The 16,613-nt window shown below is 48.4% G+C and overlaps 1 protein-coding gene across 1 annotated transcript; it reads left to right on the top strand.

Annotated features, from left to right (window-relative positions):
• The first annotated feature begins 1,630 nt into the window (after nucleotides 1–1,630).
• RAB14 (RAB14, member RAS oncogene family) lies at nucleotides 1,631–15,940 on the top strand. The gene is made up of 8 exons (XM_058818109.1): nucleotides 1,631–1,807; nucleotides 8,547–8,605; nucleotides 9,465–9,518; nucleotides 10,964–11,141; nucleotides 12,172–12,238; nucleotides 12,999–13,086; nucleotides 13,390–13,420; nucleotides 14,007–15,940. Exons 2-8 carry the CDS (start codon nucleotides 8,554–8,556, stop codon nucleotides 14,182–14,184), a joined length of 648 nt encoding a protein of 215 aa, XP_058674092.1. The 5' UTR covers nucleotides 1,631–1,807; nucleotides 8,547–8,553; the 3' UTR covers nucleotides 14,185–15,940.
• The last annotated feature ends 673 nt before the right edge of the window (nucleotides 15,941–16,613 follow it).

A 16,613-nucleotide genomic window follows, 5' to 3' on the forward strand; every position in this document is an offset into this window, starting at 1 on the left:
CTGCAGCTCCAATCAGCCACTGCCATGGATGACAGCGATAATTCCCTGTCACCAGTTCCATCTTGTGGAACGGGGCACCTCACCCTGCCTGACTCTGCCAACACTGAACCACACATAGAGAAATCCTCAATGTATTTTCGTGTGTGATATTTGAGCAATTCTGAATTTTAAAACCTCTCATTACAGCGTCTGTGTTAATAGAATAATATTTGGGGCAGTAGCAGGGAAGTGTATTTTTTTCAAGTCAGTAAACCAGACTGCAACTGTGTCACAACAGTCAGGTCATTTTCCGTTTAAAGACTCCCTCTCGTGGAAATCATTCTCACTGGCTTGTTTTGACCTATTTTCCTAGTAAAAGTCACTCCATATAAGGTTTTGCAAAACTTGAAAAGGATTCTGTTGTAGTGTTGTCTGCTTTAAAATTAGAACCGTGACAGTAACTGACGGGAGTCCTACATCTGTACTACATTGCCAGCAGACTTTTTATTTTTCTATTGAAAAATAGAAATTTCTATTGAATTGAATTTTTGAATCTTTGCTTTTTGTCACTCAGAGATTTATTTACTTAGTGTGTAGATAAAGGGGAAAATAATTCTCATTGTTTTTCACCAGTGCTTTTCACTCTCTGAGGTTTCTGCCCAGGTAACAGGGAGTGTTATCTGCTTCCCCCTGGTAGAGGTTGAGTAATAATTAGGGGGTGGCTGATTCATGGAAAGCAGAGGATTCCCTGGGTGTTGCTCAACTAAGGGAATGGAATTAGTAACGTCACAGTAATGGAGATGGAAAATGCCCATTCTGGAAAATACTTCCACAGAAATGTTATGGCAGTGGCGAAGCTGCAGTTTGAATCTTGGACACTGACACACAGCAGACTCTGATGTTTTCCATAATGTGTGGGACTGAAATAAAATCCTTATTGGGGGAATTTGCTGACACACTTTTACATCTCCTGAACCACCGATTTATTTTTTGAATCCCGTGAGCTCTGAGATTTGGGCAGTACGTTGTTGGGGTAGGTCTTTAGGATCGCATGCCACAAGTGTTTAAAAAGCCGATATAAAATATTCAAAGCCCAAATGAACACCTTCGAGCATTTCACGGGACACACGGGATGATGTTACTGGGGACACACGGGGGGCTCTGGAGCCCCTCAGAGGTGCCGGACGCCGCTACAGCCCCGTACCTGCGCCGTGCCGGGCTGCTCCGGTTCGCACCATGTCCCGGCGAGACGGGGCTTCCGGGCGGGTCACTGTTGGCTTCCGTGCCATTTTCCGGTAGAACAGAGCGGAAATCCGGGATTTTCCGGGAGAACAGCGCGGAAATCCGGGACTTTCCGCGGCGCCCGAGCCCCGCTCCGCCCTGAGGCGCCGCCGCGGCTCCTCCGCCTGAGGGCGCGCGCGCTCCCGCCCGGCCCCGCCCCGGCCCCGCCCCGGCCCCGCCCCGGCCCCGCCCCGGCCCCGCCCCGGCCCCACTGCGCGCGCGCGCTCCCGCCCCGCCCGGCCCCGCCCTGCCCCGCCCCTCGCGCCGGCGGGGTGGGCGGGGCCTCGCCGGGCAGCGCCCGCCGTGATTGGCCGCGCCGCGGCGCCCTCGCGCCCACTCTTTGTGCGGCCCCGGCGCCCGTCGAGAGTGGGAGGGGAAACCCCGTGCGAGGGGCGCCGCCATCTTGGCTGCGGGGGTGATGGGGGCGCAGCGGAGCCGCGTCTGAGGCAGCGGAGCGAGCCCGGACCGAGCCGAGCCACACAGCCCGCGGGGCACCGGGCACCGCCCGCACAGCCGCGCTGCACAGCTCCCTGAGCCCCGAGCACAGGTACGGCGGGCCGCCGGCGCCGCCCGCCCGGCCCGGCCCGGCCCGGCCTGCAGCGCCAGGCCCCGCGCCGGGGCTCCGCCGGGCCGGGCGGAGCGGGGCGGGTCCCGGGCGGCCGCGCTCCGGCCCGGTGCCGCCCCGAGCCGCGGGCCCGCAGGGCGCCGTGCGGCCCCCAGGGCGCTGCGGGCGGGCCCCGGGGCCGGCGGGGAGGGGAAGGGGCGGCCGGGCCGGCGGGGGGAGGCTGCGGGCAGGCCTAGGCCGCTCTCGGTGTCACCGCCGCCTCCCTCTGCTCCTCGGCACTGCACGGGCGGCAGCGCCAGCAGCCGGCCCAGGCGATATTTCTGTGTGTGTGTTTCTGTATCTCCCCCTTACGAGCTGTTGCAGTTTCACGTAGGGTGTGTATGTGTATATTGTACCGTATATGTGGCTGATGTGCACTTATCTCTACTTTTGTTATATTGACCTGTGCCGTCATGAACTTTGACAGAAAAATAACTTTGAGGGTTGAGGGAAAAGCCACTTCCTATTTGAGAAAGCAGCGAAAGTATTCTAGACTGGGTTTTTTGTCAAAGCTTATTTAGGCTAAACAGAGTGAAATTATTATATTTCTCCTAATTGTTTATTGCCTGTTTGCAGCACACGAAGTATCTACAACATCTCTTGGTAGCTTTGTGTTGAATTGGAGCTGTGCTGAATTATCCTTGCACGAAAGCCAGGCAGAGGGGGGTGTCTGCACTGGAGTGGCCCTGCCAGTGCTTCTGGAGGTTACTCACTGTGGTTTCTGCTTTGAGATGGGGTAGATCTGTGTTGGGAGGTTTTTCAGAGCCCCTTAGTGAACAGTATTCACTCAGGCTGGCTGTATCCTAAACCATATCAAACCCCAAGTCACCACATCTTTTACAGATGTTATCCTGTGGAATGGATTGCCTGGATTGGTTGCTGTCATGGTTTGGACTGAGGGGCCCTTGTGCTTGGGCAGTACTTGCTAATGGGAAGAAAAAACCTTGGGGAATTTAATTACTAAATGTCACAATTTAATCTGGTTTATAAAAAGGAATTTGCTAGCTTCCTGTAGGGATTGGAAAATGTCGTAAGTCTGAGCGGAAGGAAGAAGTTCCTCTTTTCCATTTTGTGAGTAACAAAAAAAAAAAAAAAGAGGAGTTCTTATGAAGGACAGCAGTTTGGAAACAAACCTGTTCTACTGGAGGCTCTGGGATGTAAAATATAAATAATACTTGAAAATTACCTGCTCACTCCTGGGTATCTAATGGAACCTGGTTAGATTGATTCTCATTTTGCTGAATCTTCCTGAAACAGGAGGCAGGTCTTGGTTAATGTTTACATAAAACGTCTGTGACTTGTGTTTCCCTAGGTGGGGACTCCAGAGTTCTGATTTGTTGGAATGACTGAAAACTCTTCTGGTTTTGGATATTCTGTCCCACACTTGGCTGGTATCTCTGGACCTTGGCTCTCCTGCTGTGAGCAGACACACAGCAGGTTGGAGTGTTGTGTGGGAAGAGGAGAGCAGGAGAAGAGAGGAGATACAAGTGGATCCAGGGTGGCTGAGGGCAGGGGCATGGCAGGAGGTGCTGCAGCTGGTGAGGACAGGCAGGCAGTGATTAGTTCAGCTCTGCTGCTGGGGCGTGGCTGGGGGCAATTGAGATGTGCACAAATAAATGCAGGAAGTTTAGGAAGCAACATGGAGTAACTTTAATGAGGCAGGATGTGAAACCAGTAGAAGGACAGCCAGGACAAGGTGGTTGTGACTGGAGAGCTGGTGAGGAAAGTCAGAAAGTGAAGGTAGTTTGTTATGGAGCTTTGATTTAAAAAGAAAAATGAAGTTCTTCTGGAGGAAGGAGAAGTGAAGGCCTTTAGAAGAACCTGCTAGGCCTCAGGCTGGGTTAGGGTGTTTGACATGATTAGGGAACAGACCAAATGCATTTCTTCAGGAACAGCCTGGAAAGGGCTCTGCTGGGCTGCACTCTGAGCCCCAGAGCCTGCAGGCCCCCTGTGCTGCCAGGGAAGGAGCAACCAGAGGTGGGAACAGTGAGGAAATGCCAAGTGATCCTGGGCAGCAGCTCCCAGAGGCTGCTGCTGAGCAGAGATCACCTCAGCCAGATTTCCTGCCTTGTGCTCATTGAATGCTTTGGTGAAATCCAAAGGGGGAAGCAGGGGAGGGTGACTCTGGAGGAGCTGAGGATGAGTAAGGAGCTGGCCAGCAACAAGGGATGGTGTCACACAGGTGTGAAGGCTGCAGCAGGCTCAGACTCCTCAGGGACCAGGCTCAGCAGGGCTTTGTGAAGCCAAGCCTGCAGAAATGAACAAATATGCAGAGCAGGGTGGCTGCAGAGCATCATCCTAAAGAGGGCTGAGATGTTGATGTGGCTCAGGAAGACCTGAATGTCCTTGGTGTGTGAAAGCCAGAGAACCACAGTGGAATTTAATTGTAGCAGACCTCACAGCTTGCTGTGGCCAGCAGACCTGTGGGAGTTCAGTGCTTGATAACATTTTTAATTGATAACAGAACTGTTGTTACCTTCAGAGTGCTGTGGTCTGACAGGTGACCATCACTGAAGCACTCAGACTGTTTCTGAGGTACCAGTTGAACCACATTGTTCTGTGCTTGACAAAAGTCCTTATCAGGGGGAAAAGTGCAATTAGGAAATGAAACAATGCCACCCCTCTGCAGCTCCTCCCCCTTCCTTATCAGTCTCACTGTTGTCTGTTAATTAACATCCAAGTAATCTGCAGCTTCAACTGTGAGAGCTTTTCCTGCTGCACATCCCTGAAGAATGATGCACAGCACACCTGGCTGCCCAGATGGACCACAGAATACCTTTTGCTTCAGAGTAACTGCCCAGTGCTTCCCTGGCTGCAGAGCTGTGCTTTGCAGGGAACCAGTTACAAAGCTGGGCACTGCTGAGTTTGAAGGTGATGTTTTTTTCCCCCAGCTCTCATCCCTGCACATGGACCATCCATCAGCTGATGCTGGGAACCACAGCAATGTCTAATAAACCTCTGCATGCAGGTTCTGGGCTCCTTTCATAACACACCTCCTCTTGTTGAGCATAAAGATATTAAATTTCTCCATGCAAATGATGCCCAGTGAAGAGTTAAAGCTGTGTCCTTGAGCTGGAAGGAACTGCACAGGTCTCACAAAGGCTGCTATGAATCTGGTATTTACACTTATGTTACTGTGATAAAGAATGTTACTGCAGTGTGCCCAGAACAATCTTATCTCAGGAAGTACAGATGTAGCTGATACTTGAAATAAGGCTTTGGTGAGATTTCTAAATACCTGTGTGCTGCTTGTTGATTAGAGGAGGAGATGTAGATGTACTGGTGTCTCATTAAGGTCATCTTTAATGTTATTTTTAAAAAGCCTGTAAGAAGAAGTTTGATATATGGGAAATGGATTTGGTGACACTGCTCACTGCAAAATTTAATGTAAAACAGAGATGAATTGTATAGGCTTTGAAATGAGCATAAATCTGTGCTTGGTGAGATCCTCTGGCCCGTGGCCATCCTGCACTGAAGCTCTGGGCTCCAGGGCAGCCTTACCTGGAGAGGGGAGCCAACACTGAGCTGGCAGCCTGGCCTGGGAGCTCCCAGACTGAACTTCTGCTTTCTGTTAACTGTAAACTCATGGCTGGTTAGCTTTGATGTCACAGTGCCAGCATGGCTGAGGCTGAGCTCTGGATGTTTATGTGCAGCTTTCTCAGCCCTGCAGTTCCTGCTCTCCCAGGAGGAAAGCAAGATTCACTTGTCTGGAGCAGAGAGGGTGGAGGCACAACTCCAGTTCCTGCAGATGGGCGATTCCTCTCAAGGCACCAGCCCCTTGCATTGACCTGCAGCTGATAGTTCAGAATTCTCTGACCCCTCCTGTGCCCTGCTCTTGTCTGGACTTCCTCCTTTTGCCTGCAGTAAATGCTGAGGTGGTCACTTTTCCAAGGCTGAATTCTCAGCAGGGTTTCTGTGTTCAGTTGGTTGCAGTTTTTGTTTTCTCCTTCAGCACAGAGTCCTTGTGGAATATCACTTCTATTCCAAGATCTGAGTACAGTTTGAATTCCTGCTAATCCTTATTGGAATTTGAGTGTTTAAAAGTTTGTTATTTGGTTGTTTTAGTATTGCTTGGGTTTTTTACTTTAATTTTTATTTAAAGGAATCATCTGTTCTCCAGAAAATATTCCTGACCTTTACTAATGGTTTGGAGTATTTCAGAATCTTTTCTGTAATGTGACCCTTGGAATAAATGTAATACCAGTAGTTTTTTTTTATATTGAAATAGCATAGTAAAGACTTTATTCCTTAGAGGCCATACTGAAAATGATCATATCTCAGCAAGCAGAAGCAGCCTGACAAACAGAGCTGTACATTTAGCAATGCAGATCTAGGTGAGGCTCACTTCAAATTCAGATTGTGACAGAGACTGCACAGAGTTCCCAGTTTGTCCATGCTTTAAAAAAAATTCCTCCTCACTTTCCAGACTTGGATTGCAGGGTGCATTTCCCTCCTGGTTGGAACAGCAGAGCAGTTCAGCACTGTTTACCACACAGTGATATCCTGAAGTCATGTGCTCAGAAACATGAAACTTCCCTGTGTTTGCAGTGCTTGGCACTCCTTGGCCTCCTGCTCTTGGGAAGAGGAGAGGGCACACAGGCTGCTGCAGATTTCACGGCCACTCAGGTGCTTGGTCCCCTGGCTTGGAGCTCATGGTGCTGCTGGTTTGGTTGGGGTTGTTAAAGCATCAGGCACTGGATATTCCCGTGCTCAGAATGCACAGGAACCTTTGGTGCACAGTGGTGCTCTTGGTGTCCCAGGGCTGGTAACAGCCAGCTGGTTTTGTGGAAAACAGGGCAGTTCCTGCTCTCCTCCTGAAGTACTTGCATATATAAATCAGCTTGTCCAAGCTTTCTTTTGTACTTCAGTTACCTCAAGGAGCCCCAGTTTGGCTCTGGAGCTGAGCTGTGAGCGTGATGCTCCTGCCCTGCCCAGACAGGAGGTGCCAGGGGAAGGGTCCTGCAGGAACTTGTGCTTTGTGTGCCCAGTTTACTGTGCTGGGACGTGCTGGAGAAGAAAAAGAACATAATGTGTGAAGATTTTCAGGAAACTTGAAGGACTGGATGTTTCCACAGTGACACATTCCTGTGGAATTCAATATGGAGCAGTGATTTGTCTTTATTTACTGCTGTTGAAAATAACCATTCACGTGTTGGAGCTGGTACTGTAATTCTGGAACCTTCCAGGAAATAAAGCCATAAAGCTGCTGGCTTGCTTGCTGAATTAGTGTCCAAATTTGTCAGTTTATTTCCTATCTTGGAATGAACTTGGTTCAGTGAACAGTGTGTGTCTCTGTTGGATTTAGCAGAGGTGCTTTGTGTTCTCCTGGGACAGAAGGACCCAGGAGTGTTTCCATGTCCTGAGCCAGGCGTGGAGGGGACACGAGGTGCACAGCCTGGCACTCTGCAAACCCTCTGAGCTGCTCTGGGAGTGTTCCCCTCCCAGGTCTAGATAAGCATGTTTGCCTCAAATCTCAGTGCTGGGAAGCAGAGGCTGCTGGCTCTGAGCTGGGAATGAGATTTGTGCATCTTTCCTACGACTGCAGCTCACTGAGGGGGATTAATTGTGGTGCAGGGAACAGTGCTTTGCTTTTGAGAAAGTCCCAGGCCTGGAAGCTTTCCTCTGTAGTTCTTTCCAGTATTGGTTTCATTTGTCATGTGAATGACACATGACCTAATGAAAATCTTTCTAGGCTCCAGCAGTGTTCCTTGTAAGGAGCACCATGTGTTTGTAATGGCTGGCTATCTGCCCTGCAGGAGCAGCAAGGGAAGTGCTGGATTCCTGCTAGAAATTTTCCACTTGCTCAACTGAGCAGTGGATCCAGTTTAACTTAAAGCCTGGGACCAAAGCAGGCATTTCCCATCTCTAATGTTACCTGGCAACATCTGGCCCTTACAGATGTGTAATCCTGGCTAACTGATGTGTGAGTTAGCAAGTCAGCTTTCACTCCTTGCAGATTTAAACAGCCAAAGCCAGTTCTGATTCCCTCGACATTTAGGAAAATTCTGGAATGTTAGAAGTATTTTGACTGCCTTTTAAAAAAGAGAAACTGCTCAGCAGCCTGGCTGTAGCACTGCTGAGCTGACAAAGCCACAGAGATGTTAACCAACTTCCTGAACATCTGATTTGTGGTTTACAGAGCTTTTCTGACATGGACAGGCAGCACCCCAGGCCCAGTTTAGGCTACTACAGCAATCTTTTAAATCTTAGCTGTTCTGCAAGCTGCTCTGATTCCTTTGTTCTGTTGCAAGTGTCAAAAGTGTGAGGTAATAGTTCCAACTTGCTGGTTTTGTTAAATCTCTCCAGGTTTTGGCTGGAGTCAGATTTTATTTTGGGTTGATCCCTCAGCTCCTTGATGGGTCAGTGCTGGTCTGGCAGTGACTGCAGAGCAAGGACTGAGCTTTTCAACAGCTTTAAATCCTTCTGGACCAAATGGATAATCTGTGTTTCTGCTTGGAGGCCTTGCTGACAGGGGCTCAGAGCAAGCAGTGTGGGAGCTTTGCTGGCTGTGCCATGAATTCAGTGACACTGGGGAGCTGCACAGATCTGAACTGTGAATTAAAGGGCGGCTGGGGGAGAGAGGAAGAGGAAGGGTTTTTTGTTTATATGAACTAAACTGGATTATTTGGGTTGCCTTGAGAGAACAAGTATCAGTTCTGACGTGTTCTCTTTTTTATTTTAGTGCCACAATGGCAACTGCACCTTACAACTATTCCTACATCTTTAAGTACATCATTATTGGTAAGTAGCAGTGGGCTCACACCTGTGGATGTTGTGTGGGTTCATGAGGAGCCTGGGGCTGTGCTTTCAGTCTGTGCTTGTCCCACCTCAGTCCCCCAGGTCACCACACTTCTCTACAACTTTAGCATTTACTGGAGCAGTTTGCATCATTAATCTCAGAGGTTTTAGAATTTATGTTGAAGGCACAAGTGCTGATTGGAAACCATTGCATGAGGCTCATAAACCTCTGTCAGGCTGTATTTTTGTGTTTAAATGTTGCTGTTAGCTGCAGCTTCCTTGGCTGCTTAGTCAGGGACTCTAAGGGATTGCATTTATTGCTGTCCTGGAAGAACTGGTCTTACTGTTAATTGTTTAATTGTTAATGACCTTGTGTAGGTGTAAATGATCTGCAGGTTTAAGTCAGGCTGCTTGACAGCCTCAGCCTCTGGAAGAGTTGGTTCTTAAAAGCTCTTGCTGTGTCTCACTCTTGGCATTGTGCAAGAGCATCAGTGGAAATAAAGCTTTTCTTGAGGTGCTCTGGATGGTTGTCAGTATTTTGATGTTCTTACCACAGTAAGACAGCAGCAAACACCAAGTATATTTTACATTTCAGTTTCTTCAGCTGTACTTTCTATAACCTTGTGAAATACAATTATTAAATCAGTAATACAAATTAACTGTTTCATGAGTGATCTGCTCCTGCTTGTGAGCTGTATCTGCAGCCAAAGCTTCAGTGGCAAGTTGATAAATTCAAGGCTACAGCCAGGGATAGAATACTGCCCATCTGACCTGAGAAATGAATGTCTCTGTACCATTTGTTGTGTGGGAGGAAGAAAATGTGCTTGTTGCAACAATGATTTAACTATTCTTTCTGTAACAGGGGACATGGGTGTAGGAAAGTCCTGTTTGCTTCATCAATTCACAGAAAAGAAGTGTGAGTATTTCAGTTCATGATATTTATTCTAACTGGCATTTTCATCCCTTTTCCCTGCCTGTTTCCATCATGCATGAGCTCACTTTGGTCTCTCTCTTACTCTCTGTGAGTTTGGCTTGTACTGGGTCACATTTCTGGTTTGACTTCAGCAGATACAGAAACAAATATTGATGTAATTATGGCAAAATGCTCCAGCCAATCCTGCCTGTGAGGAGTGGGAGGACTGGATCTGATTTTACAGCTTTTTGTGGATTTTGATATGGACAAAGAAAAATTTAGTGTCTGAGCTTTGTTTGCTTTCAATAATGGTGTAGCTTGATCACAAGCAGTTGAGTTTTTAGTGCTGTTAAGGAGCTCAAAAGGAAAAAAAAGAAATCATTTTCCTTAGAGTTCTGGTTTGCAGCCTTAAGCAGCCCTGCAGGACACTTGGCCTGCCCTGGGTGATGGTGTTGGGCCTGCCCTGGGTGATGGTGTTGAGGGCTTGCTGCAGTCTCTCTCAGCTGAAACATTTCCTCATGTTTTGTCATCACTAATGAAGAATCAGGTTCAGTTCCTGCTGGTGTGGTGCTCTGGGCTTGGCAGCAGCTGTTACCTCACTCAGTGAGTAACTCTGGAGCTATTTCTCAGTGCAGGCATCACCGTGAGCTGCTTGAGATGAGCTAACAAGTGGGTAGGAGCTGCAGTTTAAATATTTGTTTTCCACTAGAAACAGGAACTTCTGAGTGTTGTTTTAATGAAAATGCACTATCAGCCAGTTATTTAAAAGCCATTTTGCACATGGTCAGACTGTCCATGAGGAGGAAGTTCTGTCAGCACCAAGCCAAAGCAGTACAACCAAACTGATGTGCCAAACACCTCTGCTGTGACACTGCCCCTAACTCTAGGCAGCCTGCATAGCTCCTCATCCTGTCTGTATTTTCTTGATCTTCCTCAGAGATGAGCTTATTAACATGAATTTATCATAACTAGAAAGTTGCCGTTTTGGATTTGATCTGGTGTGTTTGCAGCTGCTTATGAACCTGGCATTTTCTTGGACAGTCATGCTACTGCCCTGTCTGAACCAGCTTGGGTGTTTGTATTTGAAAATGTGACACTTTTTAAACTGTATCTTTCTTGGTAATTCCCTAAAAATGATCTTTTCCTGCTGCATTAAAATAGTTAACCTTCTGCAAGGATAGACTGGGAGTCAGCTGACTTGGTACCTTCTGATATGTATGGCCAAAGAGCAGCAGAGAAGGCAAGGAATTTTATAACTGTTCTTAAAACTAACAGCAGCTCAGGAAATGGAGCATTTTGTTTCTGTTAAAGTGATGCAGTTTGGGAACTGTAGCTGTAAAAATGCTTTTTTAGAGATTGAAAATCTAGTAAAGATAACTGAAAACTTGGGATAGTCGTATTTCCTTGTCCTAGGAAAATCTGATTTTTGCTCTTATTTTTCATGACAGTTATGGCAGACTGTCCCCACACAATTGGTGTTGAATTTGGCACAAGAATAATTGAAGTTAGTGGCCAAAAAATTAAACTACAGATATGGGATACAGCAGGACAAGAGAGATTCAGGGCTGTCACACGAAGCTACTACAGAGGAGCAGCAGGAGCTCTCATGGTCTACGACATCACCAGGTAAGGGCAGCAGAGCTCTGGCTGTGCTGCTGAGCTTGGGGTGCACAGCCCTGTAGGTTCTGTCTGTCTGTCTGTCCCTGGGCTCAGAGGCAGTGTGTGTGTCTGGATGTTCCCTCCTGCATCCTCCCTGCCACACCTTGCCTAGACACCCCCGTGGTCAAAGGGCTGCAGATGAGGCACAGGGAGTGATGTGAGTGGCTTTTCTTGGGAAATCTCCCTGCTGCTGAGCCTGAGGAGTCTGCATGTCAGGCTGGGACTGCCTGTGTGCTGAAGTGTTTTAAAGACCTGGCTCTGCCCCCTGAATCTGCTGTTCAGGAGGGGATGCTGCTGCTGTGGAGGCACTGGCGGTGCTGCTGACCTGCAGGGGTGTCCTCAGGGGCCCAGCAGGGCTGCAGTGAACGTGCAGAGCTGCCCGTGGTGTGTGGGGAGGGAGCCTGAGCTGAGCCTCCTCCCCACAGCCTGGCCCTGCACAGCAGCCACCCTGCCCTGCCTTCTCTGGAGCTGGCAGCTGAAGATGCTGCTCAAACAATAATGCATCAGATGCAACATGAAATACTTTTGCTTTGACACCTCTTTCATCTTCCTCTGGGGCTGTTCTTGGTATTCTTCAGGCACCTCTTTGTTTTTTCCTGCACATGTAGATGTATTTCCTGTTTGTGTAAATCATGTAAAACATGACCTTGTGCAGTTAGTTACTGAAGTGCTGTCCTGCTGCACTGTGTTCTCTAAGAGTATTTGACTGGAAACATTTAACATGTTCTGTTGAAAACAGCACCAGCCTTGTGTGTGTGCAGAGCTTGGTTAGCAGTGGGAACTGGTCTGGCTTTCCACTGGCAGTGTAAGAGCTGCTCCAAGGGTTTAAAGTTGACTTGAATTTGTGGTCTGAGTCCACACTGCTGCTGCTTTGTCTGTCTTGAGGTGGGGAGAAGAGCAGGGATGATGGATGTTGCTGTGTTTGGATGCTGACTGTGCTGTTGGCACCTAAATATTTTATAAAAGGCTAAAAGTGTCCTCTCTGGATTCTTTGCAGAAGAAGTACATATAATCACTTAAGCAGCTGGCTGACAGATGCAAGGAACCTCACCAATCCAAATACTGTAAGTTGGACTTGATTTAGCTTAAAAACAAGGTTGCCTCTCCCTGAGGAAGTGGTGGGACCAAAGCACTGCAGTGGTCTCTGCAAGAGCTGCCTGTGTTTCTGCACTGCTCCTGTCCCCATGTGCAGCATGGAGTGATTCACTTCCCTGCTGCAGCAAAAGGGCTTCCTCTAAAGTCTTCTTGTGCCACTCACCTTTCAGGGTCTGGTTGAAGCAGTTGGACACAAAATTGGGATGAAATCTGGACCAGCCTTGATTGTGTTACTCCTCCTTGCTTTGTGTCAGTAATGAGGTGAATGCTGTCCTTAGGCTGGAATGCAAATTGGATCTCCAGCAAAAGCTGACCAGGTTTTGTGGAGGAAGATCCTTCTGCGTCTCTCTGCCCCTAGCACAGAGCTGTTGTTCTTCAGCCTGTTCCTGAATGCCTCTAAAATACTTCAGCACCAAACTGATGAGAAAACTCTAAAGATTCTCTCTGGTGATTAAACAAATACAAGAAATGGCTCTCATGAGTAAAGAGCAGCTTTTTAGGCCCTCATCTCATGAGAACACCCTCAAGTCTTGGAAAGGGACAGCTGGAGATGCTGTTCCTGCTTTCCCAGAGTGGGAGTGCTAGGGCAGAGTTCTCCTGAAGGCTTCTGCAGATAATCTGCTCTGCCTATTTCCCTTTGGGATTTTAGAAAGTCTCTTTAATAATGAAGGTGGCAGTGAAAAGGCTCCTAAGCTTTTTCCCAGACTAACTTTTTCTCTCCTGACCCAGGTGATAATCCTCATAGGAAACAAAGCAGACCTGGAAGCACAGAGGGATGTTACATATGAAGAAGCCAAACAATTTGCTGAAGAAAATGGTGTGTGTTTTTTCTCTTGAGCTGGTACTTTCCTACAAGATAGTGATGTTAAAGTGAATCCTCAGCAAGGGTAGCTGCAAGCTTACACTTCCAGAGTGATGGAATTGTGTGTACAAACTCTTGCTGTGCCTCAAGCAGTTTGATAATTCTGTGTAGTTCTAGAAGTCAGCTTGTGTTGATCCTTAACATAGTCACAAAAGCTAAAATAGTGTCCTGCATGTAATGGGAAGGCCGTGGTGTGTCTGACTTTGGGCTGTCCGAGGTGTGTTGTGCACTGACTGTTAAACCTCTGTCTCTGAACAGGTTTATTGTTCCTTGAAGCAAGTGCAAAAACGTAAGTGACTTTTGGCTGCAGTAATGTTCAGATTGGTCTGTTTGTTGTGACTTGAAAGTAACTTGGAACTGAGAGCTCTGGCTGCATTTCAGGCAAAGACTGGTTGAATTCAAATGAACTGATTTGGATTTCAGGCCTTATTTGAGTATGCAATGTGTTCAGTGTGTAAAGGGTTCCTTCCCCTGGCTGTTCAGAGCTGCAGCTTTGGTCTGTAGGCAGTGACCAGCCCCTCCAGTGACTGAAGAATTGCTGTGCCATGCTTGGGGCTGGCTGTGTCACTGGGGATCCCCAGGGCCACCAGGAAATGCGGCTCCCGCTGGCACCTGTCAGAACAGAACTTTTTAACAAGGAGAGGTTCTGATCCATGGTGGCTCCCTTGGCTTTAAGCCTGTCAGACCTGTCCTGTGCACGTGGCTCGATGCCTCGTTCCTCAGTTCTTTTGCACAAATTCCCTGTTCCTGCTGCTCCTGATAGGGGTTGCCCTGCGTAGGGCTGGGCTGTTGGGCTGAGGAGGAGGGCACAGCGCCTGCCCAGCTCCCTCTGGCAGCAGCACTGCAGCTCAGTAACTCCTGCTGCTCTCTTGCAGTGGAGAGAACGTGGAGGACGCGTTCCTGGAGGCTGCCAAGAAAATCTACCAGAACATCCAAGACGGGAGCCTGGACCTGAACGCGGCCGAGTCGGGCGTGCAGCACAAACCGTCAGCCCCGCAGGGCGGGCGGCTAACGAGCGAACCCCAGCCCCAGAGAGAAGGCTGTGGCTGCTAGTGACCCCTCCGTGGCTCCTCCTGACCCCTCACCTCTGGCTCTAGGGAGTGGTGCTTTTGACCGCTTCCCCATCTTCTGTACATCTTACCGGGTTTAATTAAAACTCTGAGACAAGTTTAACACAGTACTAAACTGCTAAACAACTTTAGATGTAATCAGGTTATCAAAGGCAAGTAGAGTAATAAAACCTCTCCTGCATGGTAAATCTAGAAGTTTTTTTTTCCTTGATTGTCCTTGTGATAGTGTCACCGATACATAATTTAAACTGAGCACTGATGCTGGACTCCTGATTTTACACTTTTGCAGGGCTTTGTCTTGTATGGTTTATTTTATGGTTCTTTGGCCTTTCTTCCCCACCTCTAACTGTTCGAGCTGTCAGTAGTAAAGGATAAGTTTTTGCTGTGAAATGACTTCTGATGGTAGCGAGGGGCTCTGTAATGATGTGCTTTTGTTGGAAGAATTCCCTGTGGGATGTGCTGGGGTCGGGGAGGCGCAGGGAAGCGATCTGTTCATTCTTGTGCTCAATAGCTTTACGTCATTCTTTTGCCACTTTTATCCTTTACCTTTGTTAACAGAACGTAAATATGTATAAAATTTGAAGGAACTGAGCTAACAGTTAAATACATCCTGTGTACATGATTTTAATGAAGAAAATGATGCCTGGCATTAGAGCAGTGTGTAAGAACCCCCCGTTTGTACAGTCTGAGCTCTCTGCGCCCCCGTGGCAGCACAGCCCAGCTGGGGCTGCAGCTGCTGGGTGTCACTTGCAGGGTCCCCACGGTGCTGGGGACACAGACACTAACACTAGTGGGGTGTGGCTCTCGTTGTGCACCGTGCAATGCTCCCCTGTGCACTCAGCAGTGCTCTGCCTGCTTCTCTTTGGCATTCTCGGGCTTCAGCCGTGGCCGGGCTCTCGCACACCTCCCGCTTTTGTACCTGTGACTTTGGGACTGGGCAGAGGCTGAACTGGACGTTTGGAACAACGTGTGCTCTCTAGGGATTTTTAACTACTCTTGTATTTTTTAACAGTGCTGTGTGAGGGGTTTTTTTTAAGGGTTTTGCTTCAAGCTTTCAAGTACATCCTTCCTGGGGTGCCACAGCCTGGCCTGTGTGAGGGGGTGTCACGTGGTGACCCTGCCTGGGGGGGTGTTGCTGCACTCATGTGGGGTTTTACTGTGGCTCCTTGTGCAGCTTCACTTGGAAAATATCACAAGGTTTTAAAATGGAAGGGGGTAGGTGCTTAACCACAATCCTGTGTCCCACTTCAGGCTTACTGCAGCGTTTCAAATACAAAGTAGTCTGAAAATCCCTCTCTAGACACTAAAACTCTACAATGTTCAGACTTGTAAGTAACCAGTGGTACCAGAGTATTGTACAGTCAATGTTAAATAAAAGCCAAAACTGGAATGTGCAGACAATAGGATTTGGGTAACTCGTGTGCTGTCCCTTTGTTTGTCTGGTTAGTCCTTTTTTTTAACTCCTGTTCCTCAGTAGATGGGTATGTTCAAGATCTCCAGCTCCTGCATCCTGCTTAACCCAAGGCTGCACCAGGGTTTGCCCAGGGACCACGACCTGCTGCTGATGTGAAGTCAGTGTTGTAATGACTACAGCTTGTTGAGGTGCAATACCTGTACTCCCAGAGTAAGTTACAGTAGGTCTCATTGTTTCTGTCACAGAAAGGATCTGTTTGGACTGCTGTACTCCTCATTTGATGTAACAATGCTATTAATCTAAATATTTGTAAATAAAGTACCTGTATCTAGATAAACCTCCCTGCTGTGTGTTACTTGCTCTGGCCCTCTGTGCTGAGGGTGGGACCTGAGGAGAGAGAGCTCCTTGGAGTGCTGGGTTTGTGCTCAGCCTTCACCCTGGGCCTTTCCCAGAGGAATCTGCCAGTGGCTCCCAGAGCTGCTCTCAAAGGGAAGCAGGGCTGGGTGTGTTTGTTCCCAGTGAACTCTGACAATGGCTGCATAGAAAATGTTATCTTTAAAGAGAATGAGAAAGGGCAAGACTGATGCCAAAGCCCATCCCTGGGAAAGGGTGGGGAGGGCTGGGACAATCCCTGCTCAGCCACTGGCCTGTGCTGGCCTGTGCCTTGTCCTGCTGCCTGAAGGATTTACAAAGTGGCTTTGCCTCTCTAAGTAGGGAGGAAGTTGATGGTAATTTTGTTGAGAAGTCTGTATCCTCCTGGCTCAGCCAAGTGGTGCAGCCAAGCTGGGGAGAGGCAGAGGTGCTCACCCAGCAGCCAGGAAGAGGGACAGGGACAGAGATGCCAATGTTGGAACGTTCCTGCAAGGAGGAGCCCCAGCACTCTGAGCATTGTCACCATCCAGGCCTGTGCCAGTATCAGTGCCCTGGAGAACAGCTTCAAGGAAAAGAATCTGCAACCACCCCCAGATAAAAGTGTCAATCATAAAAGTTTATTTTAG

This window comes from Ammospiza caudacuta, chromosome 21 (genome assembly GCF_027887145.1).
Source record: "Ammospiza caudacuta isolate bAmmCau1 chromosome 21, bAmmCau1.pri, whole genome shotgun sequence".
Lineage (NCBI taxonomy): Eukaryota > Metazoa > Chordata > Aves > Passeriformes > Passerellidae > Ammospiza > Ammospiza caudacuta.